At 37.2% G+C, this 11,763-nt stretch overlaps 1 protein-coding gene across 2 annotated transcripts in view; it reads right to left on the bottom strand.

The window, feature by feature from the left end:
- dpf1 (double PHD fingers 1) overlaps positions 1–11,763 on the bottom strand; it is a gene marked incomplete in the record, with an annotated part of 81,585 nt that overhangs the window by 28,542 nt on the left and 41,280 nt on the right. For both annotated transcript variants that reach the window (XM_014014978.1, XM_014014977.1), the window contains 2 exon segments: positions 7,676–7,807; positions 11,646–11,724. In XM_014014978.1, the coding sequence (XP_013870432.1) occupies positions 7,676–7,807; positions 11,646–11,724 (211 nt within the window).

The raw sequence follows: 11,763 nt of genomic DNA on the forward strand, positions 1-11,763 counted from the left end.
GTGTGTGTGTGTGTGTGTGTGTGTGTGTGTGTCCTATTCTATTCCGTGCAATTTCTTAGTTTTTAAGACCACCAGGAACAAATAAAAACTATGTTCTCTTTTGATTTTAGCTAAAACTATTTATTTTTGCTTTTCTAAGAGTGAAAAAACATAAAAATTAGTTTGAAATCAACTGAGTAAAATCCAGTCTACCATAAGATAAATGCTTGCAGGTTTTTTCCCAACAATGAGCACTCAAACACAGACAAAGCGTGAAGAAAGAAGAGAGTATTGAACATAAACTGCAGGAGGATAAGGTAACTGGTCCAGAGAATGAAACAATCAGAAAGATACAAAGACAGCTGCTGCAGTTGAATATAAAGCCATTACGGGTCTGATTCATTATGTGTTCATAAAAACATAAATATGAAGGATTTAGAAAGTATTCTGAATCTTTTTACCTCTTTCAGTATTATGTTTTAACCTGACACTACAGTTAAATGTACATTTTCTCAGTAATTTCCATTCAGCGCCCCATGGCAAAGAGAAAACAAAACATAATGCAATGAAATTGTGAGGTCTGATGAAACCAAGCTTCAACTGCTTGACCTGAATTCTGAACATTATGTCTGGAGAAATCCAGATGTGGCTCATCACCCGCCCAACACCATCCCCACAGCAATGCATGGTGGCGGCAGTATCATGATGTGGAGGTATTTCTCAACAGAGACTAGCAGACTAGTTAGGGTTGAGGAAAACCTCAATGAAAACCTGTTCCTCAGAGTTACCCCTCATGTTACCCCTTATGTCGAAGCCCGCTCTGGAGCGACACATTTAAGGGCTACTGCGACAAAAATGGCAGCATACTGAGCGCTCATTTCACCTGGGTTGGACAGCAATGACTTCAAACTCTATGAAAGTAGTGTTTTTATATTGTTTTTTATATTTATTCACTTCCAAACAAAATCATTTTTGCCATAATTTTGTGAGCATTTTTTATGCGTTTGCTGCATATTCAGTGAACGTTTTGAGACCAGGAAGTGCTTGAATGTAGCCTGGCCCATGCCTTCCTCCGCAGTTCTGCTCAATTCTAGTTTCGTTTCACTGCTCGGTCTGGGATTTCTCCCATAAACAAGGATTTCTTAGGAAGAATTTTCGTCCGGACCAATCAGAGAACAGAACGTTGATTTTCTGCACTGTGTCTGCTAGTTAGTTTAGCATACGGCAGTGGAGGAAGTGAATGAAGCCAGTCTGTGTTGATAAGGCCTCCAAATTCAATTAAATTTGTCTGGCAAAGCAGTAGCTCTCATTTACAGCCATCTTCTTCGGCTCTGTACTTCTCTCCTCTCATTAGGGTTGTTTACAGCGCACGCAATTTCCGGTTAGCTTCTTAGCTTATTCTACTTCACAGCGACATTCATAAATATCTGAATTCTTCCTGAGAGTTTTTTTGGTCTGGCACAAACAGAGTTCCATACAGTTTTACACTCAGAAGCAGCTTCCATCTCCTCTCCATGTTGATCTCTCATCTCAGCCTTCTCACCCATTTTAACACATGTTGAGTTCTCCAAAGCATTCATCTCTTCCAAACAATGAATCTTGAGCTCCAACACCGTCACCTTTTGGAGAAGCTGACAGAAATCCTCTTTGGAAAAGTAAGGAGGCATCATGAAGCTTTTCTGTACTCACTCTCAGCAGATGATGTTTCAAATATCTTCTCAGGTTCTTCAACAGCCAAAAATAAAATCCAATGTTCTTTGCTTATTCAAGATCATCCATCACAATCGTCACCAGCGTATCTCTGTTGTTAAAAACAATTTACCATAAAAAAGGTTCTTTTCATCCAGCTGGAGTCACGGTCCTGAGCAGTCCAGCTCACTCATATCAGTCCGCCTGCAATGTGGCCTTGGTCCGTCGATCTCCTAGTGGTCTCTGCCTGACAACGCCAAACTGTTATGGCAATATTTATTTAACAAAGACAGAAATACGTGGTCCAAGAATGAAGGTACTCCGTGAGATGATCAGCTGAGTTTTTTTGCAACAGCAGGAAACACAGAGAACAACCTGGCCTGTCTCTGTGCCTCTGCTTCTCTCTGTCACTGTCTCTCCACACTACTGTTGAACACTGTGTCTCGAGAGGCCTCATATATATATTAACAAACACCATTCTGTCATCTTAGCAACATTTGATACAAGGTCAATGGNATTTGATACAAGGTCAATGGAAAACACAAAGATAAACACAAGTGATATCTAAGAATGATTATTGTTGTTAGCAAATCTTGTTCTGACTTTAATCATTCTATCTGCAGATGAACAGCATGTCATGAAAACCTAGGTCATTGAAGGATGTCATGAATTGCTCAAACATAAAAGTATTAGTTCCACCACACTCAGTAATGAGATACTCAAATCTAGCAAACTTCCTCTGAACAGGTCCAATATTAAATATACTGTATAAATTAGGTCTCCAATTTTTTAAGCTAGAACAAAATTCAAAGAGATGTTACAATACGGATGAGTGGCCTTTCATTGTAGTTTATTTTTCACAAGAGCTGCTCATTGATAAATTTACCTTCGGTGGAAACGCAATGTGATAAAAGTCTACTTGCCCAGAGGATTCCTCAGACAAAAAGATTAGTTTATAAAAAAAATTTAAAAAGCAGTTAATGTTGTTCACACCAATGTTGTGCCTGACATTAAAAACCAATGAAAATCAGTACTCTGTGATATATTTGTGTCTCATTGTGTTAAATAGACAGCACGTTTGAGACGACAGAACTAACTGCAGCATGAGCTCAGAGGCCTGCAGTAACAACACTGATAAGTATCAATAATTATGTTAATCAGGTTTAAGATCTTAATTTACAGTGTCAACGTTTGGTAATTAGTTTCCCACTGAGCCTGACAGCAAAACCACAAGCTGCTGGTCAAAAACCAGGAACTAAACACCTGTGATTTGCTAATGGTGAAACCCTAAACACATCACAATTGAGGACCACCAACAGAAATGTTAAAGTACAATTTAAATCCTCATCATAAACACTAAGATTTATTGTCTGCATTTAATTGAAGTTTGTAGAAAATCCACTCATCAAAGACATTTCAAATTAAAAACCTAGCATGAAACAGCACATATTGCCTTCTGCTTTTCTTGCCAGAGGTTTAGACTAAGATTGTCTTGTTTTCAGAAATGCTTGAACTGTACCTGTTTTATCAAAATCTTAAAATATGCTGTTGTTTGTGGTCTCACACATTATCAAGAGATCACACCAGAATCTGAAAATGTTGAAGATAAAACTCATGTAAAATCACATCAAGCTATAGCTCAGTATCAGTAAATTTGACTAATTATGGACTTTTTTCCTTATTTTGTTTGCTAAGATCAATTAGCTGTGGTGGCGATTGTGGGTTGACTCTAAATGTTAATGAGTTGTAGACGGGGGTCCAATAAATACATTCTAAGAGTTTTATTATAACTTGTCTAGTCATCCATGGCCTATTTTACTCACAGGCAAACATGGTTGATACCAACAGTTAATGCTAAATTTTAAGATCTCATGATGTTCAGTGCTTGGCGTTTGTGTGGGGTATGTGGCTCAGCTACTACCACATCAAAGTTTAGCTCAGTATTTGTAAAACTGAGCAATATTTGTGTTTCCTAATATCAGTGGGCTGTGACGACCATCTTGAAATGGGGTTGATTCCACAAGTTAACCAATTATAAATGTACCCATTGATTGCTTTCTGGAAGTTTCATGGAGACCCATTCATGCTTTTCTAAAAGACAGACGAGGCTAGGGTTACCATCTGTCCCATATTAGCCACAATGTCCCGCATTTTCACCCAAACTGAAGTGTCCCGTACGGGACGCTCCTGTTATACAAATGCAGCCTGCAAGCAGAGCCATCCCAATACGGTAAGTAGGAACTTAAGTGAATAAATGCAATGACCATACAAAACACTGAGGGCATTGAAATGATTGGTGTCTTGCAGTGGAATGGGTCCCGTGACAGAAACAGCTTCCTTTGACATGTTTACTGAACTTATTCTTGAAAAGTTATTTTAAATGCTTTGAAAAGTTTAATAAATGTTTTTATTTACATTTATTTACCCTTCTGTTTATTCTGGCCATCAGCAGCTGTAAAGTTGTAATGAAAAATAAAAAATAAAAACTTTGTGTTGATTAAATCCTTTTTCAATCCATCAGGTGGGTGTAACTGAAATGTTGGAGTAAAAGAAAAATGTTGTGCGGTGATGTCATAAATGACACTTTACATCATTAATTGACAAATTACTTTATGTCATTTTGTCCCATATTTTGGAGGGACTGAGGTGGCAACACTAATCAGAGCTAACTTCAATAGTTAAATGCAAAGATCATGTATGACTCAGAGTGTAAGTTATGAATGACTCTTACTAAAATATCAAATGTTTGCTTGGTATCTATAAAAATGACAGAGCTACCACTGTTTTAGTTTGCTAATATAACATAGCTTTAATGACCATTTTGAACTGAGTTCACTCTAAATGTTTGTGGAGAACATCCCGTGATTACTTCCTGAAAGTTTCAGTATAATCCAACCAGTGGTTCATGAGATAGTTTGCTAACACAAAAAAAAAAAACACACAAGTGCCCACACTGTCGAAAACATTATCACTCTTTCACCTTCAGTGCTGGGCTGTAATCACACCTCTCTGTCTCAATATTTACAGCTGAACTAGAAGAGCTGAAGGTATTGGCACAGTTTCTGGTGGATCTTTATATCTCCATTAAAATAATAATAATCTGTAGACGTGTATTAAAGGAGAGACTGTAGGTCACTGATACACGCTGAGGGCTATGAATAAAAACTAAAGGAGTCAGAACATGTGAGGAGGATAAAGAGTTCTGTGAAAGTGTGACTGGTGTTTTGTTCACAATGTCATCCCTTTAGACTGATGAGTGTTAATTGAGGAGTTGTTCGCTCTCTTATTAAGCAGTTCTGTCACCTTGGAGCAGTTTCAACAACTGTCCCAAGGTTACAGCGAGCTGCGTTCACTGGAGCTATTTGACAACGGCTTTAATCAGTGCTACAAGTTCAGAACAGTTCTACACATTACTCAAAGTCACTCTTTATGAGAGGGCAAATGTCTGAATTAGTCTCATCAAACCCCGCTCAGACTTCACACAAACAGCACCCTGGCACAAAATGTATTGGATAAATCTTGTGCCAGCAGGAATTGAATTTGAATTGCTCAGATTGAATCTGAATTTGCATAATTTGAAACTGAATGCATTGGTTTGAAAATAAATTTTACTAAACTGAAACTGAATTTAATGGTTTGAAACTGAATTTAAAGTTTTGAATTTAAATAGGTTTGATTTGAAACTGTAATTTGGTCTATTAAAAATTCAGTTTGAACACTTTCAATTTCACTTCCAAAATTCAGATTTTTGTGTCACACATCCTGGTCCTTGAGAAAGCCAGGCAGAGTAATCAAACACAGATCCACAGATTTAAGTTTCACCTCAGTGAAGTTTCCCTTCTGTATGTAGCAGAGTTGATGCAATCCACCGTAAAAGTGACAAAAACAGTTATTTTATTGCAGTGATTAATTTTACCTATAGAAAGTTTTACATTTACGTCACATCATGGATCAGTCAGCAGCAGCATCTGATCAATATGTGATCCATGATGTGATGTAAATGTAGCATTTTCTACATATAGGTCAAATTAATCACCGCAATAAAATAACTGTCTGTTTTTGTCACTTTTACAGTGGATTGCATCAACTCTGTTACATTACAGAGGGGAAACTTCACCAAAGTGAAGCATAAATCTGTGGATCTGTGTTTGATTACTCTGGCTGGCTTTCTCAAGGACCAGGATGTGTGACACAAAAATCTGAATTTTAGAACTGAAATTGAAAGTAGACAAACTGAATTTTTATTAAACCAAAATACAGTTTCAAAGCAAATTAATTCAAATTCAAAACWTTAAATTCAGTTTTAAATCATTAAATTCAGTTTAATTTAGTGAAATACGTTTTCAAACCAATTCATTCACTTTCAAATTTTGCACTTTCAGATTCAATCTGAGCAATTCAAATTCAATTCCTGCTGGCACAAGATTGATCCCATAAAAATGAACTGTTGTCTGTATGAAGAGTTCAAGACAAGAACACATTTACTGATGATGTTTTGAACTCTCTTGTTTTACTCTTGCTATGTTTGAGGCCGATATATCAAAGTTCACGTAGAACAGGCATTAACACAAAAACGAACATCAGTATGGACAAGTCAAAGATTTTTCTGCTTTATTATAATCTAAGGACTTCTTTGTGTCGAGTACAGTGTTACATGAGGCCAAATATTCTGACACAATAAAGTCATCAACATTTTAATAGCTTCTCTATACTGTAAATGAGGATGCTGTATCAATATACTTCTGAGTTCAAACTGAAAAAATAAATTTCTCTGATGTCTTGTGTTATTTATGAAATGGTGATTTAAAAAAACAACTTTTTTAGATTTACGATACATTAGGTGTATTTGTACAAAGTTTCAGTATCAGATCAGTATCACCAATACAAGCCAGAGTTTTACTTGGTAACAGGATTGGAAAGGATGTTGGTGGTATCAATCACCACTATTTATAACCCAAGTGTATTCAGGTTTTGTGTTATCCTGTTTATGGTGTGTTTTTGTAATAGCAGTACAGCACCAAATACAGGCCTGGTATATACAGTACTACAGAGTTTTACCACCTTTTATTGGTGTTTCCGTGTGGATGAAGACATTTTTAGAAACAGTGCTGTTTTTACAAGGATATTTTTAGAAGCATCAAATTAAAAATATTGTTGGGTCGGTGGGTAACAGCTGAAAAATGAACCCACAAAATAATCATCTAATGCACATTTATGTTTACCTTTTGGAGACGTCATTTAACATGGCTGCCACAGCTGACCTCAGCCAACACAAACAGGACTGTAACTCAGTCAGTTTTACAAATATTGACCTGAACTTTGGTGGGTCAGCAGCTGAGAGTCATTAGCACCACATATTTTATTATTGTTCTATTTTGACCTCAAAAGCTATAACTCCAAAGTAAAATGATGCTAGTTTAAAACTCTGGCATGAAAAATGAAAGTAAATAGATTTATGGACAAGTAAAGTAAAACTGCACCTGAATTATTTGAACCATTACCTCATTCACTGATTTTCAGCAGAAATCAGAAACCATCCTTTGTTTTTGTTTGGGAGGATAAAAAAAGATATTTTTTTGCATTGTGCTAAACATCTCACACTTTTTCTGTTTTACTTTGACTTGAACATTATTATTGTTCCTATACAGAAACTGCCATCTGGTGCAACCTAATCACATGATGTGCTTCACGTAATAATCTTACACTTGTTCAGTTCAGGTCAAACATGGTTCTGAAACAGAAAGCTGAACAAATCCACTAAAGCTATAAGTTTATCTTATGAATCATGCACAGACGAACCCCCTCTGGACTCCCCTCAGTCAGCACTGTATCAATTTGCACTCCTTCTACAGGACAATCAATAGTTCATGATGTAAAGATTATGAAAGATTGTTGGGTTTACTGAGAAAACTCCTACACAATAACTTCATTTTCATTCTCTCTTCATTCACTCCTCTTGACGTGGATAATGGATTCAGATGGACAATCAATCAGGAAGTCGACTCACGTTTGTGGTTGCTCTTGCGCTGGAAGGGCAGTGTGTGTCGCTCCGAGTCTTCTTCACCCTCTTCATCAGCCAAGTGTGTGTGAGTGTAATGGTAACTCAGGCCTGGGCGGTTCTTATATCGTTTTCCACAGACTGGAAAAAAAACACACACACACATGCTGCGTGTAAGCTTGGTTTGAAGTAACTGTGTTTTTCAGAACTGGTTCAGTACAAAATGATGTGGTACGATTTGGTATTTTTGCGTTTTGAAAATTGTACCACGTAGTAGATACTAACTGGTTCTTTTTAAATGTTAACTTAGCTAATGTTTCAGACAAGCAAACCTGATACAATACAGCATCTTCAAAAAGTATTCAGACCCCGTTTGCTTGAATTTAGTTGACACTGCAGTGAGCAGAGAGCAATAGACACACAATAGACAACAGCACCATCACCAAAACAAGTACATTTGAATAATTAAATGGAATCAGCTTGTCTTAGATGTGAGACAGGCGGGTTTGAGGAAAATGGGGTTGGGAGCCACTGATTTAAGTGATTGTTGCATCAAGCTGTAACATAAGAAAATTACAAAAAGGTGAAGCGAGTCTGAATACTTTCTGTATATGATGTCATTAAACTGCTGCAGGCTGCTGGTTGGCCAGGAAAGATCATCAGCTGTGACCATCACATGGACCAGAGGTGTACAATCCTGGTCTTCTTAGACCACCATTCTGCACTATGTTACGGGTTTCTCCGCTCTAACTCACCTGCTTTGAGTGAACGTTTGATTTACAGTCTTCTGCAGAACTTGAGGAGATCATTCAGTAATCCTCTTGTTTTAAATAATCTGCACGGCATCCATGTTCTTTTATTGTATGTAAGTAAACTTTATTTATTTAGCACCTTTCACAGACACAAACATCACAAAGTGCTTAAAGGGCACCTATTATGCAAAACTCTTTTTTTTTTTTCATATTTTTAAACTTACTTTTGGGTCTCTACTGCTTAGAGAAGACGTCCAAACAACAACAACAACAAAAAAATGCACCCAGCCGTTTTTTAGCTGTAATTACATGTATTTTTAGGTATCTGGAAACATGGTATTTCTCAAAGCACGTTATTCTGACGTCACAATAACAGCCGCCTAGCAACCTAAACCAGAGTCTTGCTCCTTACGAGGCAACCCGAGGTGAAGCTCCGCCCACTTCTTCATAGGACGATAGTTGTGCTTTTTTTACAGCAGCCATGGAGAACAGAGATGCCTGGATTAATTTTATTTTTACCTTTGATGACAACGTTCTAACAATATTGCCAAAGAAAGTTGTAGTTTGTGAAAATAATTTCCCTTTGAAAACTTCTACCATGTCATATAACTAAAAACAGGTCATTAATATAATAAAGAAAAATAAAAACAGAAAATAAGTCTTAACTAAAAGCCTGTCTAAATAAAAATTTCTTAAGATGTTTCTTAAAAGAGGACAGAGTGAGAGCGCTTCAGAGCCTCGGGGCCACCACCTGAAAAAGCTTTGTCTCCACGGGTTTTATAATGGGTTCGAGGGACCATCAGCAGCATTTGATTAGAAGACCTCAGAGTCCTGGATGGACAGAGAGGCTTCAGAAGGTCCAGTATGTATTTGGGGGCCTGACCATGAAGTGCTTTGAAAGTTAAAACTAAAAATTTTAAATGACTTCTCAAAGTCACAGGGAGCCAGTGCAGAGAGGCTAAAACAGGTGTAATGTGGGCTCTCCTGTGGGTCTTTGTTAATAACCTCGCTGCAGCGTTCTGCACAGACTGAAGACAAGCCAAGGAGGATTTGTTTAAACATGTAAAAAGACTGTTGCAGTAATCTAAACGAGAAGAAATAAAAGCGTGAACAACCATCTCTAGTTCCTTCTGTGACACAAAAGATCTCAGCTTTGAAATGTTTCTTAGATGATAAAAACAGTTACAAACATTTTACCAAGAGTGTCAAAAGACAAGGAACTGTCAATAACACCCAGATTTCTGAGACTATTTTTCTCAGAAGGAGTTAAAAAGCAAGGTGCTGCCTAATTACAGGGATTTTATCATGTGGGGCAATAATAAGAGTCATGTTTGCATTTAACTGCAGGTAGTTGTTCAGTTTTGATTTCTGACAGGCAGTTACTGAGTTCAGACAGTTTGTAGAACTCAGAGGAGAGGAAGAGTACAACTGTATGTCATCAACATTCATATGTCATCATGGCACATTATCCATGTTGTCCACAGAGGGACCAGATTGACCCTTACAGACTCATACAGATAAAAAAAGGTCATATATGCTCAGAGATGGAGCAGAAACAGCGGCTTGATGAATCTTCTGAAACGTTTACACACAGTTAACATGACATGTTGGGTTGATTTGTGTGCATGAGTCACAGATTGGATGCATGACTAATAAATTCATGAGCATATTTATTAACCACAAGTGTAGATTTATGGATCGATTTTGTTTTTCCTCCCGTGACAGAGGGTGCACTATGAGGGTTGTCACAACCACTCCCAAGAAATAGTCATGTCCTTCTGTGATAGCCTGTTGCAAATCATTCAGAGCAGGAACCATAAAATACTACTCATAAAACATAGTACTTTGGACAAAAGTATATGTTTCAATCAATATACAGCAGCCTAAAAAATACATACAAAAAACCTATTTCTTTGTCACTGCAGCTTCAAATAGACTGCAGTGTCTGTTCAAACAAATGTGAAAATAGGGATGTGTAGTGTCTTTTAGTCATAATCTGACTAAAATGGGTAAATTTGAAGAATAATTGTGGTTGTCATGACTGCCTCTTTTATTTTAACACATGGTCTAATGGTGCTTTTCCAACTGGGGTGATTACACAACACCTACCACTCACCCCCACTCCTGAAAACAACAAAATCTACCCAAAGTATCTCAGTCTGTTTCTGTCATTGTAGTTCTTTTTGCCAATTACTTTATTAACATTTTTCTTTTATTTAGAATAAAGTGTCTCTCCTTCCTTTTAGGCCTCATTGGATCAAATCAAATATATAACATGACCTATATGGAACTGTTTTAAACCAATAAAAATAACAAACGAGATGTTCTTTCAACTTGTATACATTTCTTAAACATGGAGCTGACATTTACTTAAAATGTAAAGTGTAACAAACTGAATTGATTGAACATTGATGTAGGTATTGATATTTATATCGTTCCCAAGTATCATTCACAAGTATGAGTACTAGTAAAAATGCTGGTATTGGAACATCACTGGTTGAAACGATTTGAGTAAAAAGAAAACCATTACCGAATAACTACTTTGAATTGTGTTTTTGTTTAAATGCTTATCTCCATAGGTATTAGTTGAGAGTCTGCAACACAAAATGATGAGAAAATGTGCAAATCTTTCATTACTGTCTAACTAAATTCTGAGTTATTGCAATGAATCAACCAGGGGTCCACAAGGTTGTTCTTTGACCGCACTATTTTTACAAAACTGGTCACTGTGTGTATGGCATGCAACTCGTTTATAACTGGCTCAGTCCTCTTTGTAACCAGGGGGCCACGCCCATGTTTTTGATTTATTCTGCTAAAGTGAACTTTTTAAAGGAAGTAAAGCAAATTTGGACAAGTTGTTTCATCGTTATTTATCAGTGTGGGTTTCAGACCAGGATGTTTGTCTCATCCCCTGTAAAATACAGCTTTAGTGTTCTTGAGACGGGTTGGAGACGCCTGTGAGGCACATTTAAAACTCAAGCGACAGGACTGTGTCTGCGAGTCATGAAGAGAAAATAACCATTGCAACTGTTGCAAGACGTTCCAGAGACTCCCTCATGAATACCACAGACTAGAACCCAAAGAAATACAACCTTAATATGAAGCAGGGCCGAGCTGAATGGAAACAAGATGCATCTGCAATGAATGATGAAAAAAAACACTCCAATGTGTGAACAAACAGTCTGAACCAACAGAAATAACAACATATAATATACTACATTACTCACTGTCACAGACGTAAGGCTTATCTCTGTCTTCAATGGTGGGCAGCTCTTGTCTCTTTCTCATGCCTCCAACACCATAGGCCTACAACACACACACACACACACACACACACACACACAC

The sequence above is a fragment of the Austrofundulus limnaeus genome, unplaced genomic scaffold (assembly GCF_001266775.1).
Source record: "Austrofundulus limnaeus strain Quisiro unplaced genomic scaffold, Austrofundulus_limnaeus-1.0 Scaffold121, whole genome shotgun sequence".
Classification (NCBI taxonomy): Eukaryota; Metazoa; Chordata; class Actinopteri; order Cyprinodontiformes; family Rivulidae; genus Austrofundulus; species Austrofundulus limnaeus.